The following is a 20,923-nucleotide window of genomic DNA, read 5'->3' as shown; positions in this document are numbered from 1 at the left end:
TGTATCCTTACGCTTGATTTCTCTCAAAAAGAAAAGAAATGTAAATGAAGAAAAATATGATGCTCCTTGCGTTCTTACTCATCAAACAAAACATGTGCATCAAAAAGTAAGTTCATCATTTACTTCTTTTTCTACTTTTTTTTTTAAAATTCATTTCCTCATCATACTTTTTTTTTTTTTATAGAGAGAAACAACTGCGAGAGTAGAACTTAACTTGATTGAAGAGGAAGAGACTTTTGAAGCTGAGACTGAGGAAGAATCATGTGACTTTGAACGTAGTGATGAATCTGATGATGAATCAGTTGATGTTGATAAAGCTGAAGTTGAGGGTGAACTAACCCCTTTTGATGATTTCATTGATTTGGATGTTCTATTTCCAAATCATGTTCAAAGCTCTACCATGAACCAAGTATAAACATATTACTATGTTACTCTGATTGATGCTGTTCCATTCCCCTTTTTTTTTTTAATTAAGATTGTTCTTACTCCGCAGGCTATTCGAGATGAGGTTGTTCCTGACACTGAGACTATTCCTGCTATTGAAGTTGTTCTTGAGGCTACTCCAAATGTTGAGGTCATTCATGATGTTGGAGTTGATACTGATGATGTTAGAGCTATTCCAATGACTCTTCATGCTTCTTCCTCCCCAGTGCCAAAACACAGAGATGCAAGTAGTGCTTTTAGCACTCAAGTAGCATATACTGAACAAAGTGGTAAGAAAGTTGACTTCCATGGCTTTCAAGTTTCATTGGAGCATGTGGCATACTTGGAGAATGTTTTCAATATATAAGGAGAGTTTTGGAGTACCTCCTTTATAAAGAACGTAGATGTCATTTGCCTAATGATGGAAGTGTTGGGTAAAGCTTTAGCCATTTCCCATGCTCCACTAATGAGTACTTCACTAGAGGAATTGCAACAGATGTTACAGGATTTCGATGATGCTTGTAACTTTTGATTCAAGCTTGAGTGCCTCAGTGATTGTAGATCTAAAACCAAGATTTTTCTCAACAAGTCTTCCTTGGAAAATGAGTTAGAAGACATTGCAGCGAAGATAGCTTTACTGAAAAATCATGAAGCTGAAGTACAAGAACAATTAGATGTATTTGCCAATAATAACTCCTCTATGGAGTATGTAATTGACTGCTTTTCCTTTACTCTTTTTGAAAGCTCATTTGAACTAGTACTTCGCTATTGATATATCATATTTCTTTTCTTTTACAATAATAATAATGATATACACTTGTTGCGTATTTATTCACATTTCATATTATTGTATATGGCCAAAGGGAACTCTCAACTTTACATCAAGGAGATTAATTCTAACCTGATATGAAAGAGATTAATTCAACCCTTAAAATAAGTAAGCGTAATAACTGCGACCGATTTGTGAGTAATAAGCTAGAGCCAAGAAATGAGCGATAAAGCTTGCAACCAATAGCATAACATCATTACAGCCAAATTATGAGCGATAAAGCTAGCGGCTGAAATATGAATAATCAATTATGGTCAAAGAATAAGCGATAAAACTTGTGACTAATAGAAAAATATCATTGCAACCAAAATATGAGCAGTAAAGCTTGCGACTGAAGTATGAATGATGAACTATGGTCAAAGAATAAGCGATAAAGCTTGCGACCAATAGTATAATATAATTACAGCCAAAATATAAACGATAAAACTAACGACTGAATATGAATTTTTTTTTTTAATGTCAAATTGCAATTCATAAAGCAATGAAGAGTTAAAGTCATAGAAATATCATACATAAGCAAGAAGCGGGTTGTTTTGAACACTGTTGTTCTCAATCAACAACTTTTTTGCTTGCATTTTCTTATGGAATATTCCCTTTTGAAAATGATCTCTTCTTTCTTTACCTCTTCCTTAAATTGCATTCACTGTTTGAGTGTTCTTCCTATCGAAGCGAGTAGCTCCCTTTTGTTTGAAAATCGTATTATTGGTTCTTCGTGCCATTTCCATTAAGGTAGCAAAAGTTGGAAGAGGTAAATTCTGCTAGTATAGCCTACACTCGTCAAACATTTTTTTTTAATGCAAACCGTCACCAACTCCTTCTCATCATAAGACTCTTGTATATCCAACACCCTTTCTCTAAAATGTTAGATGTATTCCATGAGGTCTTCTCTAGACTTTTGATATTCTGTTCCCAAATCAAGGAGATTAACCTTTTCTTGAGTAAAGAAAAAGAACTCCTCCCTGAACATCCACATCAATTGTAGTTTCTCCATTTTCTTCATTCCCCTTAGTGTTTACAACTAAAGGAATGACTTCGTTAGGTGCACTCTCATTAAAGTGTATAGATTGAGCTTGAAAAATGGTGGAAATGAAGGATGTAAGTTGAGATATAGTCTCCAACATCCGCCTATTATTGTCTTCTAACATTTGCATTCTCTCTTAAGAAGCCTCAATCATTTTCATCAGCTTTTGGATGTAGGTTGGAATAGATGTATCTTAGTTACTAAAGGAACTGTCTATTTCTTCCAATAACGCAAAGTTTTTCTAGTAAGCTTTTACTTAATGCAATCACTCCTCCCCAGTGGAGTCGCCAAAATGTAAAGGGTGATATGTGATAGGGAGAAGAAGCGTTGCAAACAAGTAAAAAGATGCACCGAAGGCAACAGAAAGGAAAATTGGAGCAGTTCCTGAAGTACTGAGTGTAATAACAGGTAGAATAAAGTAAGAAGAGGATTAAAGAGTAGAAAAAAATTAGAGAGAGAAGCTCTCAAGTTGAGAATCTGTTAGCTTAGAAGGGGAGAGAAGAGCCCCTCTAAATGACTTGTGAGGCTTTATATATAGTGCTAAAAGTGACGGTTACTCAAGAATAGGCTTTAATGCACCTAATAAATGACACTATTATGAAGAACATTAATGTGAATAACCATTATTGTAATTAAATATAATAAGACTTGTTATCAAGTAAAAGGTAATAGAAAATAGGTGTACAAGAAAAGGTACAAGAGAATAAGTTGTACGAGAATATGTACAAGAGAAGAAGTTGTGTGAGAAGAGGTACAAGAGAAGAAACTGTACAAGAATAGGTACATGAGAAGAAGTTGTACATGAATAGGTATACGAGAACAAGGTAAGAGGGTGAAACACTTGTACTTCAGGAAAGGGTTAAGAGGAAAACCTTTTAACTACCTCTATATCTGAACCACCAAGCCAAACTCTCCGAAACATCCCAAGATGAAAGTAACCCATGAACCCTGTCACTTATTCTGAGTTACTTTCACTATCATCCAAGTGAAGTGATTATTCTATTCAAAGTAATTGCTCTACTTGTATTAGTTGTTCCATATGGAGTAATGCTTTACTTATTCTAATTGTCCTGCTTTAAGTAGTACTTCACTTGTTCTAGTTGTTCTGCGTGAAGTAACGCTTCACTTGTTCTAGTTATTCTGCGTGAAGTAACACATCACTTGTTTAAGTTGTTCTCTGTACAACATTATGTTGTAACATAATTCTTTAGAGAATAGCTATTAACCAAAATCAAGTATCTACACATGGCAATGGAAAGAAGTGACGGCTTGCATAACGATTGAAACAAATCATGGCTAGTATAATTTCCTTTCCTAGGTGTGTAATGTGGCAAGAATACAAAGTGCATGAGCCTTGTAATGTGGCAGAAAGATGATGTAACGTGGGCATTAGTCAATTGTTGAAATCTTGGCTTAGTTTTATAACATGGCAAAAGGGTCATGAGAATTAAAAAGACTTTAGCCAATTCTTGGCTTTTTTTGGCTTTGTAACGTGGCATAAAATCTTGGAATGCAGAAGGAATTGAATAAACAAGGTGACAAGATAGTAAGCTATCAAAATAAGAATAAAAAAAAGAGATAGCCGAATTATCTTGAGATATAAGCGACATACCTTGAAGATTTTTGCTAGTTTATGAAATACTTGTAATTCTAATATTTTGATGTGCAGAAAATTAACAAGGAAATTCCCTTTTTATAGAGTAAAAGGACAAAGTCCCTGTTGATTAAGGAATGCAATCCTAATTGCAATATACTTCTTTAAATAGTTTTATTGCAATATACTTCTTTCAAAATTATAGCCTTATTGCAATATACTTCTTCAAATAGTTTAATTGCAATATACATCTTCCAATATCATAATTCTCTTACCTATGAGTAAGCATAATTTAAATTTAATTTGGATTGCAAGTATACCAAGACACATTAGGATTTTAAGAAATCTTAAAAATTTTAAAATTTCAAGACTTGTCCACTGGCCACATTCAAAATCATGTGTGAACAAGTCTTAAGGGGCATTTGTACAAGGAGAAAAATTATCAACCAATTGCGTGCCGCCACGTGGATTTAACAACCATTTAATTAATTATAAAATAATTAATTTATTAGTTAGATTATTTTAGACATATAGTTGAACCAATTCACCTATTAGTAGATAATATTCATATTTTTGACCAATCAAAAATTAGTTATTGGCCATCCCATTTATTTCTAAATAAATCAAAATAACTTAGAGATAATATTCATATTTTTGACCAATCAAAATTTAATTATTGATTATTTAATTTATCTATAATAATTATACTAATTTAGAGATAAAAATTAAATTAAATTATTTAATTTATCTCTAAATAAATTAAAATAATTTAAAGATAATATCTAAATTAGCCAATCAAAATTCAAAGACTCAAGGTTCGGTCAATCAAAAAACTTTTAATGAATCATCATAATTTATTTCTAAATAAATTAAAATAATTTAAAGATAATTCAAAAAAATTACATTTTTATCAAAGTCTCTCACCAAACATTATAAATAGAGAACTCCTCCAAGCCATTTGATTCATTTAGAGGCATTCAAAGATTGAGAGTATTTTAGAGATCGAGAAAAATAGAAGATTTCTGAAGTGAAGATCAAGCGACAACGAAATTCGTGATCAAGCAACAATGAAGTTCGTGACCAAGATATCAAAGAAAGTTCATGATCAAGCAACAATGAAGTTCGTGACCAAGATATCAAAGAAAGTTCATGATCAAGATTAAGTCGTTAAGACCCTAGCGAAGATCAAGTGTTCGTGATCAAGATTAAGTACCCTTCGTGATCAAGCAACAATGAAGTTCGTGACCAAGATATCAAAGAAAGTTCATGATCAAGATTAAGTCGTTAAGACCCTAGCGAAGATCAAGTGTTCGTGATCAAGATTAAGTACCCTTAAAACAAAGATCAAACAAGTTTGTGTTCAAAATTAAATCTAAGTTTGTGACTCTTGAAAATGAATTAAAAAAATTAATCAGAAGAATTTTAAGAGATCATCACCCGCGTCATCAAATATTTGTATTTATCTCATAATTTTTAAATTAAGAAATTTTGATGAGAAATTTCTGTGTACACATGTAAAGAAGACAAAGACACTAAGCAAATGAAAACAAAAGGAATGGAACATACAAGAACCAACAAAGCACAACAAACCAAAATAAAATCGCAGCTACAATACCAGGAACAAGAACAGAAAAGAAAACAGGAAGAAAGTAAACGGAAAATAGCAAGCAGGAAGCTTCTTGATTAGATTAAACAGAGCAAAAATACCAAAATGTATGAATTAGTTTTTGCAAATCCCAAAAGAACCCCAGCCAAAGCAAAAGAAAAATTTTCAAAAGACCAAAAGAGACTTAAAATTCCTAAAAAATTTCAATAAACCCCATATCCAGAATGACACTACACAACAAAATTAAAGAGTTAAGACTTTACCAAAGCCGTTCACCATTCATCATCTAGTAAGAGTTGAGCTCCAAAATAGGAATTCGAGTGCAAACAAAAACGACTTGCGATTGATAGCTGAGCCTCCATAATACAAACCAAGTAAAGCCGAAAACAGCTGCCACAGCCACCAAGCCAAAACCCAACAATGTAATAATGTATATGACTGAAAGAGATGGAAGCAAAAAGGCAAAAAGATGAAGAAAAAATTGAAGAACATCAAGCGTACCCATTAGATTTGAAGACTACAACCCAAGATAAATAATAGTCTGTGAGATGAACGGTGCCCCATAGATCTAAAACTCACAGCAAAAGTTAGCCACGTGTCAAATGATTAAAGGGTAAGGTAACGTGTCACAATTTTGAAGCCCTCGTGAGGCTCCCTTTTTATATATTTATAGATATTTGATATAGTGATAGTGTATAATTTTTATAAATGATCAAGTCATCAAATTTTATTAATAAAATATTATTTTAAAAAAATAAAATATTAATAAAGTTTCAAAACAATGATATATTTTAATATCAATTTTTTATTTAATTTAAAATAATATTTAATGAAATGTTAAGATTTGATGATTTGATAATGTATAAAAATTATATATTATCAATGCATCAAGTATTTTTCCTTCTTTAATATGCAGAGAAATGCCAACGAAGCTAGCTGAACCTTATGACTTCAAAAAATTATATAAAACGCGGCTGAACAACTGACATGTTGCCCTGTAAATAAGTACAATAAATTAAATAAATGATTGTCTATGGGACCTGATTTGATCTGATCGAAAAGGAATTTGTTATATATACTTAATACAACCAAAAATAATGTAGTTTTTTACTTCATATTCATGGTATTGGACATAGGAGGCTGAAGAGTTAGACTCACGCCATGGCACCATGTGCTGTCCTTTGTTTTACAAGCCATGCATTTCACATCTTAAGGCGACAAAACATAATTGACGGTCAATATTATATATGGAAAGAATCAGAAAAATATTATTGAAAGAGTATATGAGAATTAAAATTAATCATCACATCAAGCAAAAAAAAAATACGGTCATCCTAATAATCAATACTATTTTCTTGATTCTTTCCACATGAAAACCTTCCTATTTTCAAGGAAAAGTATTTTTTTTTTGGGTAAGTTAAGTAATTTGAAAAATGGGAAGATTGCATTTAGTTATTTGTAAATGGAAAAACAGAAATAAAATGAGGGTTTGATTTAGTAGTATTTAGGAGCACCTTTTTTTGAACAAAAATTCTTATATTTTGAGACAAAGTGTATACTGCTTATCCTTTTTCAAGGTTTTCAATGAGAAAAAGACACCAATATAAAATTATTAACATTGAATTAATCACACATTATTTTTATTTTGATAAAACTAATAATTTTTAAATTTTTTTAATTTACTTCCATTAAGAAATATAAAAAAGACTAGAAATTTACTTTGAATAGCAATAGAAACATTTTTTTTTCTTTTTTGAAAAAAGAAAAGAAAAAAGAGACCCCTCAATTATTTCACACGTGTCCAATAATTAATGCCATTTGAACCAATTTTTTTAATCTATTTCTTTTTTTGATTGTGAAACTTTTAATTTCTTCCTTTTAATAAAAATATTATTAATCTTTTTAGTGGTCCCCGATTAAAACTTGTTCACTTCAGGTACAGACAATCTTTTTGGACAACTTTTTTTTTTTTTATCTAGTATTTCTTTTAACAAAATTCACAGACAACACAGGGTTGGTGTGAAATGACAGAATTAGCCTTAATTCTCTAACGGCTTTCTCTTTCAAAACAGGCTAGTTGCAGGCAGTCATTGGCAAAGCGGGCAAGGGTATTTACAGTAATTTTAACAGCTAAATGCCAGCATTCAAACTTCTCCAGCGAGGGCCTTGGCGGCTTTTGCAATCAGTGCATTTACTCTCCTAAGATTAGCGGCCACAGTCTTATGTCCTTTTAAATCTTAACAATTTATTACAAATTAATACTTTTTTAAACTCTGGGTTTACTGGGAATCTCCAAAGCAAGCGCCTTTCCAAACTGGTAAACTCTCCCTTAGAACCTCATTAATTTTATTAGATACAATAATTATTGTAGTGCCAAATTCTCTTTCTTATTTCTTTAAACTTTTTCCTGTAAAATTTTTTGTCTTTTTTGTTAAAAGCTGCAACCCCAGATCTGGTTAAAGGTCAGCCATTGCTGTCTGATCATCAAAATTCTATATTTATTCCATAGAGTTCCACTTTTCTCCTACCAATTATGGTGAATTGTTGGCCTGTTGTTAGTTATGATGAGAATTTAACGGTTTTAATGCTAGAATTTGTTTGGCATTCTTTGCTTCTAGTTTGAGGTGTTGTTTTTAAAAAAACCTTTTTTGTTTAAGGTTGTGTGAATTATGAATTTCTGTTTGCTTATATTAACAAATTACAGTAGGATTTTGGGGTTGAAAACTGTAATTTCGAAAATATTTTAAGGTTGCCTTTGAGAATTTAATTGGAAAGGAGGGATTCGGATGTCAAATGTTGTATAAATTTTGTGGTAATGTATTTCAACACTTTTGAGTTTTATGATTACACTCAAATTCATGGACTTGTTACATTTCTATTGAGTAGTGAATTCGAAATGCCTAAATAAAAAGTGATTTTCAGATACAATTATGATTACATTCATTCTTATGATTTGTAAAATGAATCAAATCCAATTCAGATTAATCATTTCCGAATGAAGCATAAGATTATTGTGCTTGTTGCCTAATATTGCTTCCTGATTGTTGCTGTAGGTGCTTGGAATAGAGTGTGGGATAAATAAACAACAATTTTTTCTTGTGAAACTTGCTGTTTGGTGATTTGGTTCTCAATTTGTAGTAGAAGAGGTGCTTGAGATGATGTTTTCTGTTCAGAAGTGGAAATGCTCATGGTCTCTGGTGGCTACAGTTGCTTCTGTTATAGTGCTAGTTTCAGTAGTTCATCTATTCCTGTTTCCTGTTGTCCCTTCTTTTGATTACTTCCGTGCCCCGCAAGTTCAGTACAAATGTGTTCCTATTAATGCGTCGGTTGAAAAGGTTGCTGATCATGTTTGGGAAAATATACAACCAGGTCTTGATTTAGATCACAGGTTTCCTTCTGACTTGCATAATGGAGTTGTTTATCATAATGCACCATGGAAGGCAGAAATTGGGCGGTGGCTTTCTAGTTGTGATGCAATTGCTAGGGAAGTCAATATTGTTGAGGTAATTATGATGATTTTTTATCATCATTCATCCTTCTCGTCTTCTGAGCAGCCCCCTCCTCCCTTCTCCTGGATCTCTGTGTGTCAGTGGCCACTTTAATTTAATACTTCTACTCTTAGAAAGTTTATATTTGTTACACTCAGGTGGATGTATATGTTGCTAAATTTCTTATACCTATGCGACAACTAATTTAATGTTGCATCAATATCATCTTGACTCTCACGCCATAACAATGTTCCTTTTGGCAGACCATAGGTGGTAGGCGCTGCAAAGCTGACTGCAGTGGTCAAGGTGTTTGCAATCATGAAATGGGCCAATGCAGATGCTTTCATGGATTTAGTGGTAAGTAATTTTCTCCTTTCATTGATTTCATTTCAATTAAACTTCTTTAAGAAGCTTCATTGAAAGCAAAGCCTTATCCATTGCAAACACTGATAACATAAAAACTTGATAAAATGCAGTGGACTATTATAGACTTATAAAATGATAAAATACAGAGGACTTGACATGGTAAAAACTTTTTCGTGCTTTCCTTCTATTTGATACTGTTCTTTACACAGTACTACTTATTATGAAAAAATAAATAGTCCTGTCCCACTACTAGTAGTTGCTGCTCCTAGCTTCTAGAAAATTGGACATAAGACACCATGCAATACTTGGACGGTGCAACTGTATGTTTTATCCATCTCTAGGATGATCAATTAAAGACAATGAATTTGAAATATAACCAATTTAAATGCCAACGGCAGATTTAGGTTGATTATGGTGCAATCAATAATGTTAAGTGTTGTTAAAAATTTTACTTTAACTTGAAAACAAATTCCTAAAATAATAGAATATGGCAATCACATTTCTAGGCTAAATAACATATCTGATCGAACAGGAGAAGAATGCTCTGAGAGGGTACATTTGAGTTGCAATTACCCTAAAACACCAGAGCTACCATATGGGCGATGGGTTGTCTCAATATGTCCTGCTCATTGTGACACTACCAGAGCTATGTGCTTTTGTGGAGAAGGCACAAAATATCCAAATCGTCCTGTGGCAGAGGCATGCGGGTTTCAAATGAAGTAAGTATAGTCAGATTCCTAACATGTGCTTTATGGTATTTCTCTTCTATCATGAACATCACGAGCCACAGTCCTTGTGTTGCCTCTATTTCAGCTTACCTTCTGAACCTGGAGGTCCCAAACTTACCGACTGGTCAAAAGCTGACCTGGATAATATTCTTACAACAAATGGTAGCAAACCAGGATGGTGTAATGTAGACCCAGATGCTGCATATGCTTCAAAAGTGCTCTTCAAAGAGGAATGTGACTGTAAATATGATGGTCTTTGGGGACGTTTCTGTGAAGTGCCTGTTGAAAGTGTTTGTATCAATCAATGCTCTGGACATGGCCATTGCCGTGGTGGGTTTTGTCAGGTAATAGCTTTAATATTCTGTTTGTTTCTATTAATAGTGGGACTTATTTGCCTTTGAAAGGAAAAAATTGGTCAACAATCTTCCTTCCACCTACATTCCTTGTAAGGCAAAGATATATGATCAGCAATAATAAATGAGCATAAAAACAATTATCCACTTTTGGAATAGCACAAAACTAAGGGACTACTATGATTTGTTGGAAGGCTAATAATAACAACAATCTTCGTAAGTGTTTTTGGAATTTTAGAATAGTTTGGAAATTTTAGGAGCATATTTCAACGTTACATGACACTGTACTCCTTGATTTGGGCAATTACATTTTCTCTATGTGGTTTAAAAAGTGAGTTTTTGCCCATGAGGATTGTTCCATTAGTTAGAGAGATTTACATCATTCAATACTTATGAATTTTTGTCCGTGATGGTTTTTCTATTTGTTTGAGTTAACCACCCCTTACATTGGAAATATTTGGCTTAACTTGCGTCTTTCTTGACTGTATTCAAAACTAAATCAAGTTTATTTTCAGTGCTATAATGGCTGGTATGGGACAGACTGCAGTATTCCTTCAGTTGTATCTCCTATGGGAGAGTGGCCTAAGTGGCTCCGACCTGCTCAGGTTGATATTCCCAGTATTGAACACACAGGAAGCCTTGTCAATCTCGATGCTGCAGTGAAAAAGAAAAGGCCCCTTATCTATGTATATGACTTACCCCCAGAGTTCAACAGTTTACTTCTTGAGGTAAGAATGAGCAATATTTTTGTATCTGATACTATCAAGAAAAGGTTCTTATTTTTTCACTTAATGGCCATTGTAGGGACGACATTTTAAGTTTGAGTGCGTAAACAGAATCTATGATGACAGGAATGCAACATTGTGGACAGATCAGTTGTATGGCTCCCAGGTATTGTTCAAACTAGTATCAATGCAAAGCACCACATAACCTGAAGCATTGCTTAGAAATTTTCTTGATGCTATAAATTTCCAGATGGCACTCTATGAGAGTATTTTAGCTAGTCCATATCGAACATTAAATGGTGAAGAAGCAGATTTTTTCTTTGTTCCTGTTCTGGATTCTTGCATCATAACACGTGCTGATGATGCACCCCATTTGAGCATGGAGGTAAACTTCATAAGTTATTATATTTCAGTTTATATTCTACCATGCTTAAAAGAACTTATTGCGTAATGGATTAGCAGAATCTCTATTGCTTTCTATTTTTGGGGCTTTGTTCAATGTTCATATCCTCTTTAGGATTTTCAACTAAAACTATAGGCTTCAATCTGATTCTTCTTGAGAGGAAGTCTGTAGATATACCAATAGATGGGTCATTTAACAAGTTCTTTTTTTCTTTCTTTTAAATGAATTTTTTAAATTGAGACAGAACTGAGTCTATTGCACAGCATAGTTGATGCTTTGTAACTTACCTTTCTTTCTAACAAAAATTTTACATTTGGCTTTGGCCTACTCAATGTTTTTATGGGTCTATAACCTAGTAATTTTCAAAATCAGTATCATCTCTTCACCTCTCAGAAAAGTGTTTTCATTGTGCTTTATATGGTCCTTCCTTAGTCTGCCCTTGCAGAGCAACGAAAGGGCAGCACTATTTTGTTTCGCGTGCAAACATCTACATGGCTTTATTTATTTTTATTTGAGCCCACAATCCACATATTTATGTGCTTATTACTGTCTAATTTCAGAATCATACTGGCCTGAGGAGCTCTCTCACTTTGGAATTTTATAGGAAGGCATATGATCACATTGTTGAGAAATATGCTTATTGGAACCGCTCAGCAGGAAGAGACCATGTTTGGGTATGATATGAAATTTGATGAGAATGGTTGCTGTTTCTCTCTCTGTATATGTGTGTATGTGTGTGTCTGTCTATCCATATGCGAGCATTTTCTGTGTGTAGATTTTTACAGTATGTATACTAATTATGTCCACCTCTATCTCTGAAGGCAGTCTTTTTCATGGGATGAAGGTGCTTGCTATGCCCCTAAGGAGATATGGAATAGCATGATGTTGGTTCACTGGGGTAATACAAATTCTAAGCACAACCACTCAACAACAGCATACTGGGCTGACAACTGGGACAAGATTCCATCTGATAGAAGAGGCAACCATCCTTGTTTCGATCCTGCGAAAGATCTTGTTCTTCCTGCTTGGAAACATCCTGATGTTACTGCCTTGAGTGCCAAACTGTGGTCTAGGTACCTGTCATGTATATACATATATACATATATCTATATATGTATTTATATGTAATACTTGTGTTTCTCAATTTGAAACACCTTCACATAGGTTCTGAGAAAAACAAAATTCTTTGATTATTTATTTTCAGGCCTCGTGGGAAGCGGAAGACGCTATTTTACTTCAATGGAAATCTAGGACCAGCTTTTACAAGTGGAAGACCAGAAACTACGTAAGTTGACTACATGTTCATATGGATAAATTTTGATTAGGGACATTTAAAGGAAATGTAGACAATCTGCACAGAGGATCACGATCCGCACCTTTCTTTTTGGTAGCTGTGTCTTTCTTTCTTCCATCTCTTACGTATTCATTATCTAAAATGAGCCATTTTCTGATGTTTTAAGAATGGTATTTAATCAACTTTATTAGTCTTCACTTTTGGTGTCGTTATTAAGAAACATGTTGACTGATCTGGCGGCCATCATAGTTTAATGGTTGGTTTTCAGTCATCACATGGCAGCTGATATGCATTTAATAAGTTTCAAATCATGGCAATTACCTATGGATGGTTTGTTGCTGTTCATGCAGGTATAGCATGGGGATCAGACAGAAACTGGCAGATGAGTTTGGATCAACCCCTAACAAGGAGGGAAAACTAGGGAAACAGTATGCAGAAGATGTGATTGTGACTTCTCTTCGTTCTAATAACTATCATGAGGATATAGCCAATTCTACTTTCTGTGGTGTGCTGCCTGGAGATGGTTGGAGTGGTCGCATGGAAGACAGTGTGTTGCAAGGATGCATTCCTGTGGTTATTCAGGTACTGCATTAATGCATGTTGTTCCTCACATAGCTACCTGATCTTGCCAGCTTATGGGTTTAGAGAAGCTTTTTATAGCTTGAAGCATATAATTCTTTGAAAATGTAGTGAGACTTGGATTACTTTCTATGTTGGAGTGGCAAATGATTTTCTGCATACGTTATAAGCAATTGTCATATTTTGGTGAATTATGGCTTCACCTTTCTGCTTTGCACCTCAAAATATTTGGCAATATAAAATATAAAACTTTTAATTCAAAATTCATTGCATTTAAAAGTGTGCAACTTAAGGTATCCTTTTGGAAGGCAGTGCTTAAGGACTTTTGGCTCTGTTAGGTAGATATTTAGAAGACAGAACTTTATTCTATATAGGCCTTATTAGATGTGAGCTTGGTTTCCCTTTTTTTTGAAAGACCTCATATAAATGAGCTATTTTCAGACTATTGCCAGTTGGCTTTCTCACCAAGTGGCAGCTCAAGAGCTTTTGGTTTATTTTCTGTTAATGAAACACTTTTGCTGGAGGAATTTGGCTCACCAAAGATGCAATTTGAAAACTCATATATAAATAACCTATTGTGCTGAGATCAATGATATCACTGTTTGATTGACCATGATAATTTAAAAAATTGACATTAATTATCGAGAAATGGTAATTTGCATGAGCCCACATCCTGAATTTGGTAGGCTTTCATTCTCTCAAGACTAAGTTCAAATGAGAAAAATGCATGCTGCTGCAAACATTGGCCACGATTTGCTATAAACATTGATAAAGTGCTTGTAAGTTGTTGGAGTCGAACTTTCATCCTTGACCTCTGAATAAGATTTTTTATAACAATTCTTAGGCACTTTGAGAGCTAGCCACATTTGAGTTCCTGAAATATGCTTTCTGAAAAGTATATATCTATAAGAGAAAAGGATAACTTGTTCTGATTATGAAGTAGGTATCTAACTTATTGAAGTGGCTAATACCACTGGGACAAGAAAATTATCTTTATCACCCTTATCTAGTTGTTGTCTTTAACACCTTAACCATTAGGGTGAGTTATGGCTTCACATTCAGGCTTCAGGGGAGTGTGCATTGATAGTTTAATACTTTGAATGATCGAATTCAATGGCCATTTTTTAGGTCATCATGTCGCAAATACACCTGAATGTTTTCCCCTCCAGTTCCAGGGTTATTTTACATCTTGGACTTCTAACTTCTATCTTTACCTTAAAAGAACTGCATGTTTGATCATTTTTTTTTTTCTGGTTTGTTCCTTTTTTATTTGGCATCTCCTCATTTATAGGATGGGATCTTCCTGCCATATGAGAATGTGCTCAACTATGAGAGCTTTGCTGTTAGAATACGTGAAGACGAAATTCCAAATTTGATAAAGATTCTACAGGTATTGTCTCTTTAGGTGTCTCTTATTAACTGGAACATAGAAAGATGATATTTTTTTTTTAGTATGTAGCTGATTGTTTGGTGGCCTTTACGTCTTGCAGGGAATCAATGAATCAGAAATAGAATTCAAGTTGGCCAATGTACAGAAAATATGGCAGAGGTTCCTCTATCGCAATTCTATTTTGCTAGAAGCTGAGAGGCAAAAAACTCTTTTTGGCCGATTGGAGGATTGGGCGGTTCAATTCTTGCAACAAACTGAAGATGACGTCTTTACAACATTTTTACAGGTATTCTTCCTTCTGTACTGAATATAAAGCTTTTTTATCCCCAAATCCTATGCAATGAAACAAGTGAAATTGATATTAACTATTCCAGATTGCATTACATCTGAGTATATTTCCAATATACAACCTCTGTTCCTGGAATTAGGTTTATTCTTTGAGTAGTTTTAGTAGAGAGACCAAAGGTAAAGAAATATCTAATACTTTTGCTTACAGAAGAACCTTCTAGCAGTTTTCTCAACATATTTGTAGAATTTATTTCCCTAGAACACTTTTTTCTCAGTAGAATGTGAGCTTACTGATACTTGAGGGTTGAATCTAAGGAATCTTTAGCAAACTCATTCATACTAAGATCCAAGAGCATGAACTTTTTAAGAAGTTCTTGGCCAAACACTAAAATCATTTTGGCTTTCTCAAGATATGGACTGTTATGATGTGAGTGAAGTTCAGCATTTATGTGAGCTTTTAGTAATATCTATTAAGTAATATAATATTAAGGTATCAGGGCAGATGAAACTGGACGTGGTCTGATCATAACAGCTAAAATTGTTTATAGACTTTTTTGGATATCCTATAAAAATTGGAAACTAGCAGATGCTTTCCCTGGAGCGTTTCACATTTATCCTTGAAGCAAAGTGAATAATCAAGTAATGGAAATGGGTGCCATTGTCACTAGTGATGGCGGACTGAAATTAAGTCCTTTAATAGCATACTAGAGTTCTCATTTTGTTTCTCCTCAATGGCACCCTATGTATTTATGTTATTTCCCTTGAATTTTAAAAACTGCTGTAGTTTCTTTCTGATTAGTTGCTGTACATCTAAACAAATTTGGATTAGACAGTTTTGTAGTTTTCTTCATATTAAAGGTCGAAATCTCTCTCTTCCTGTTCAAGTTTATATTGTCCCCTTGACACTTATAAATTTACACTGTCAACCAAAATTGTTCTTCAGACTTAGTTCTTATAGCAGCAACAACTTCTGCTCTTATTTGTGCAGCGTTGCGGATTTCTGTGGAATGTTTAAATAATAACCAGATCTGTTTATTTAAAATCCTAGAATCACTTTTTCTTATGCATGGTGTGGTAGTTGAGTGTTTGGTGGGGCTCAGGGTTCAAAATATGTAGGGCAACTCTTCAGAGATGATATCTTGTGTCATTGCATGGTCATTACAGTTAACTCTCTGCAGTGCTCTGTTCTCTGAAGTTTGAATATGCAGTTTGACCACCAGAGAACCAATAATGCAAGTTTCAATATGTATGTTTTGAAGTGTTGCATGCACTCTCGATTACACTTCTTGACCTTGGGTCTCAACGCTGTTTAGATTATCTTAATCCATGAGTACATATTTGTGTTTTGCTTGTTTGTATGCATATCATGCTAACCTGTTTCTGCTGTTAACTAGGTTCTGCACTACAAGTTGCATAATGACCCTTGGAGGCGGCAACTTGCTCACCTTAAAAAGGAGTATGGAGTACCACCCGAATGTTTGATAAGAACCAAGTGAAGAGCTATAAACTAACATACATAGCATGCTGCAGTCGAAGAGCTGAAGTGTCCAGAGCAAATGTACATGAATCAACATTTTAGCTTCTAGCAAATGATTGAGTTTCAGAAAACTGTGTCAGGGCTTAAAAGTGTGTAAAACCGGCCAGCAGGATATCGACAAGAAAGCTGGATATCCCAAGACATGTCAATTCTTGCAAGGTTCTTAACCAAACAGGAGTGGCTACAGAATACAGGATTTTGTTAGAATTTTTTAAGAGTATTTAAAAGAATAAGAAAGAAGGAAATTTTTTGGGGAAGTAATGAGGGGGTTGTTGGAATATACAAGTGCATGTTAGCAAAGAGATGGGGAAGTTGAACCCTTTTTTCTTCATGTTTTTCATTTGTAAGCCAAACTTCATTTTTGCTTTCTTTTTGTTTTTTATTTGTAAGCCAAACTTCATTTTTGTCTGCCCAAACATTGTGAATTGTGCTATACTATAATGCCAACAAAAGGATAAAAACTTCAATCCCATTGCCATCAAAACTTCTCTCACTTTCCAGCACAACTTTATCTTTCAAATTGCGTTTTCTAAAATCAAATGAGATTTCCATTTTGGCCACTGGATTACATAAGAAATTGGAGGTAAATTTGGAATTTTTTATATCATTACATAAATTCAAAATCCCAGCAGCCTGGTAAGAAGATCAACTATCAGGAAAATTGTGAGTTTCATGCTATTATCTTATATAATAAAAAAAAATGGGATGCTAACGTTTATGGTAAATAAAGGACAACGAAGAAGAAACTCTGGATTCATAACAAGCTTTGACCAAGAAAATATACTATATATAGTAATTAGTACTGTTCAAAGTTGGATTCCTTTTCCATATTTTGCTGAGTTTGTAACGGAAGAGTTAGGCAGAAACTGCGTTAAAAGTGTTTTAATCTCCTTAACGATCTCCTTTGACGGGGTTTTCTGGTTTCCATGCCTTAATTTATATAGATAATCAGTGCAACACAACTTTTATTCGTTGTCTTCACAGACAAAAAGTTTGAATTTTCATGCATGCAAAATATTAAGGACATTATACAGGCAGAGGGTCTAGGCCTTGGTTCCTCTTTTTCTTTGTTAGCCAAGTTTGCTTTTGCATGGTTTCAAAATGGCTACCAACAATGGCACTGCTGCGCCTGTTTGCCCTGCACCAATGAAGGCAACATCCAATGGAGCTTTCCAGAATGAAAATCCACTCGATTTTGCCCTTCCATTGCTCATTGTTCAGATAATTTTGGTGGTCACTTTAACCAGAGTCCTTGCTTTCATTCTTCGACCTCTAAGGCAACCCAGAGTCATTGCGGAGATCATTGTGAGTTCTGCTATTTATCTCTTTAATCTGCATGCTTCCCAAATTTTCATCTTCATTTTCAGCGTTTTGTTTCCTAAAAGAAGATGAAGGGGAACAATGTCTTGACTATGTAACTAGAACAATTAAAAGGGGTAAATTCTTATATAGACAAATTGAATTTAGATGTTATTTATATTAAGAAATTGTTGATTTTAATGAATATAATTGTTAATCAAATAAAAGCAAACATGAATTGGTTTGTTTCACTACTGATGATATACATGCATGTGACTTATTCTTTAGTTTTTTATTTTACCAGGGAGGAATTTTGCTTGGTCCTTCTGCCTTGGGAAGAAACAAGGAGTTTATGGACAAAATTTTCCCTAAAAGAAGCATGACCGTGTTGGACACCCTAGCCAACATTGGCCTTCTCTTCTTCTTGTTTCTGGTGGGTCTTGAGCTTGACATCCGTGCAATTCGTCGCACTGGCAAAAAGGCCTTGGGAATAGCCGCTGCAGGGATCAGTCTCCCATTTGTTCTCGGCATTGGAACATCATTTGTTCTTCGTTCTACCATCAATAAAGGAGTTGGTGAAATAGCTTTTCTTGTCTTCATGGGGGTTGCTCTCTCTATAACGGCCTTTCCTGTACTTGCTCGTATCCTCGCTGAGCTCAAACTTCTCACCACCGATGTTGGCCGCATAGCCATGTCGGCAGCAGCTGTCAATGATGTTGTTGCCTGGATACTTCTTGCACTTGCGATTGCACTCACAGGATCCAACAATTCCCCTCTCGTCTCTGTATGGGTGCTGCTTTGTGGAGCAGCTTTCGTGTTATTCGCCATTTTCTTATTGAAACCGATTCTTACATTGATGGCTAGGCGTTGTCTTGATGGTGAGCCAGTGAAGGAGCTCTACATTTGTATCACACTGTCACTAGTATTGGCTGCTGGTTTTGTTACGGATACCATTGGCATTCATGCACTCTTTGGGGCTTTTGTGGTGGGCATAATAGTACCTAAAGATGGTCCTTTCGCTGGCGTGTTGATAGAGAAGATAGAAGATCTAGTTTCAGGGCTTTTCTTGCCGCTTTACTTTGCATCTAGTGGATTGAAAACCAATGTTGCAACTATTAAAGGGGGACAATCATGGGGATTGCTAGTGCTTGTTATATTCAATGCTTGTTTTGGGAAGATTGTTGGCACAATTGGTGTGTCAATGCTGTTCAAGGTACCTTTCAGGGAAGCTTTGACACTTGGATTCCTTATGAACACAAAAGGCCTGGTGGAACTCATCGTCCTTAATATAGGCAAGGACCGCAAGGTACATGTTCTTCGACATTACTTTCTCTTGAAATGCACCACAACTTAAGTATTTAACTGAAGTGCAAACCAACCGCGTGCATTGTTCCATTTCAGGTGCTAAACGACCAATCTTTTGCAATCATGGTTCTAATGGCATTATTCACTACCTTCATCACGACCCCAATTGTGATGGCTATTTACAAGCCTGCTAGAAAGGGAGAGCCTTACAAGCATCGAAGAATTCACCGCAAAGACTTTGATACGGAGCTCCGAATCCTTGCTTGTTTTCATAGTACTCGTAACATTCCTACCCTGATCAATCTGATAGAGTCATCTCGAGGGATTCAAAAAAGGGGACACCTCTGTGTGTATGCCATGCATCTTATGGAACTCTCGGAACGATCATCAGCCATTACAATGATTCATAAAGCCCGCAAAAATGGTCTACCCTTTTGGAACAAGAAACGTCAGGATCAAGATCAAATGGTCATTGCATTTGAGGCCTATCAGCAGCTCAGTAGCGTCACTGTCCGTCCCATGACAGCAATATCAGCTTTCAATAGTATCCATGAAGATATTTGCACTAGCGCAGACCGAAAGCGAGCTGCCCTGATTCTTATGCCATTCCACAAGCACCAAAGATTAGATGGATCGATGGAGTCCTTAGGATACTCATTCCATCTAGTGAACCAGCGAGTCCTTCGACATGCCCCTTGCTCCGTGGGAATTCTTGTAGACCGTGGCCTGGGAGGCACCACCCAAGTGGTTGCTAGTGAAGTGTCCTACTCGGTGGTGGTACCTTTCTTTGGGGGTCAAGATGATCGTGAAGCACTTGCTTACGGAATGAGGATGGCTGAACACCCTGGAATCAATCTCACTGTCCTCAAGTTTACAGCCAAACCTGGAATGTCACTAGATGCTAAAGCTGATGTTGGAGCTGAATCAGACAAGGACAATGAAATTTTGTCCGAGTTCATTAGTTTAAGCAAGAGAAACGAATCAATAGGACACGAGGAGAAAATAGTGGGAAGCAAAGAAGACATCATTGCTGCTCTGAGATCAATGAGCAAATCTAGCCTGTTTTTGGTAGGACGAATGTCCCCAACAATGCCATTGACGGAAAGAAGTACTGACTGTCCTGAACTAGGCCATCTTGGAAGCTATTTAGCCTCGTCGGATTTCTCCACCACGTCATCCATTTTGGTGGTCCAACAATATGATCCTTCGACAAATACCATGGAACAAGCTCAATTTGACGGCAATGAAGTTTCCAATGCACCACTGCCAGACGCTGTGTGAGGGATTGAGATCTCTTTCATTTTATTTTTTTTTTAAATTGTAATGAGGATAATTTGATAAACTTGATATCCGACGCAAGGACAAAATTGAAAATGAAATGAAACCAACCAAATAGCTTACATTTAACACAGATGGACAAGGTTTTGTTAACTAGTAGAATAAGATTCATCTAATGTGATCATACCGCATAACATCAGCAGCACGTTTAAACTCTTCTCTTAGAATCCTAATGCTGAACTTGTCCCACTACTAGTTCAAGATTGTGAGAAACTTTTCTTTTTTTCTTTTTTTTTGTTTACGATATCAAATGAGATTTGCCTTCTATAAAAGTCAATGGGATCAGCTAATAAAACTCCTTACAGCATATATATAAGAGGCGATATCATTTGCCACAAGATGTAGTTAATATATATA

General features: G+C 35.1%; 2 protein-coding genes and 1 long non-coding RNA gene across 4 annotated transcripts in view; 2 read left to right on the top strand and 1 right to left on the bottom strand.

Moving 5' to 3' along the window:
- The window catches only part of LOC18599010 (uncharacterized), a 30,011-nt gene extending 24,048 nt beyond the window's left edge, over positions 1-5,963 (bottom strand). Inside the window, exon 1 of the long non-coding RNA XR_001927737.2 lies at positions 5,737-5,963. This is a non-coding gene — a long non-coding RNA (uncharacterized LOC18599010). The remainder of the gene's footprint in view (positions 1-5,736) is intronic.
- Positions 5,964-7,632: 1,669 nt separating this feature from the next.
- On the top strand, positions 7,633-17,108 carry LOC18599009 (exostosin family protein). Of its 2 annotated transcripts, none has more exons than XM_007028777.3 (15): positions 7,633-7,790; positions 8,527-8,976; positions 9,225-9,318; positions 9,860-10,046; positions 10,141-10,399; positions 10,924-11,136; positions 11,213-11,299; positions 11,384-11,518; positions 12,097-12,210; positions 12,362-12,609; positions 12,741-12,821; positions 13,181-13,412; positions 14,701-14,799; positions 14,900-15,085; positions 16,482-17,108. In XM_007028777.3, the coding sequence occupies exons 2-15, from the start codon at positions 8,629-8,631 to the stop codon at positions 16,581-16,583; spliced, it is 2,385 nt and encodes a 794-aa protein (XP_007028839.3). In that variant the 5' UTR covers positions 7,633-7,790; positions 8,527-8,628; the 3' UTR covers positions 16,584-17,108. The 2 variants fall into 2 exon arrangements, with proteins under 2 accessions (XP_007028839.3, XP_007028840.3); XM_007028778.3 differs by lacking the exon at positions 7,633-7,790 and adding an exon at positions 7,841-7,935.
- Positions 17,109-17,725: 617 nt separating this feature from the next.
- On the top strand, positions 17,726-20,509 carry LOC18599008 (cation/H(+) antiporter 19). Its single transcript, XM_018120858.2, has 3 exons — positions 17,726-17,929; positions 18,228-19,229; positions 19,325-20,509. Exons 1-3 carry the CDS (start codon positions 17,726-17,728, stop codon positions 20,507-20,509), a joined length of 2,391 nt encoding a protein of 796 aa, XP_017976347.2.
- Positions 20,510-20,923: the final 414 nt, after the last annotated feature.

Source organism: Theobroma cacao, chromosome 5 (genome assembly GCF_053813885.1).
Source record: "Theobroma cacao isolate CCN51 chromosome 5, ASM5381388v1, whole genome shotgun sequence".
Taxonomy (NCBI): domain Eukaryota; kingdom Viridiplantae; phylum Streptophyta; class Magnoliopsida; order Malvales; family Malvaceae; genus Theobroma; species Theobroma cacao.
Note: the sequence above shows the minus strand (reverse complement) of the source record. Positions and strands in the feature narration are given on the sequence as shown.

What these genes read in the sequence shown, in the direction of transcription:
- LOC18599009 (XM_007028777.3), top strand. Translation starts at nt 8,629, where the DNA reads ATGATGTTTTCTGTTCAGAAGTGGAAATGCTCATGGTCTCTGGTGGCT. An exon ending in ATCAGTTGTATGGCTCCCAG is followed by an intron (nt 11,300 to 11,383) that starts GTATTGTTCAAA and finishes ATAAATTTCCAG; the next exon opens with ATGGCACTCTATGAGAGTAT. An exon ending in ATTTGATAAAGATTCTACAG is followed by an intron (nt 14,800 to 14,899) that starts GTATTGTCTCTT and finishes TACGTCTTGCAG; the next exon opens with GGAATCAATGAATCAGAAAT.
- LOC18599008 (XM_018120858.2), top strand. Translation starts at nt 17,726, where the DNA reads ATGGCTACCAACAATGGCACTGCTGCGCCTGTTTGCCCTGCACCAATG. An exon ending in GAGTCATTGCGGAGATCATT is followed by an intron (nt 17,930 to 18,227) that starts GTGAGTTCTGCT and finishes TTATTTTACCAG; the next exon opens with GGAGGAATTTTGCTTGGTCC. An exon ending in ATATAGGCAAGGACCGCAAG is followed by an intron (nt 19,230 to 19,324) that starts GTACATGTTCTT and finishes GTTCCATTTCAG; the next exon opens with GTGCTAAACGACCAATCTTT.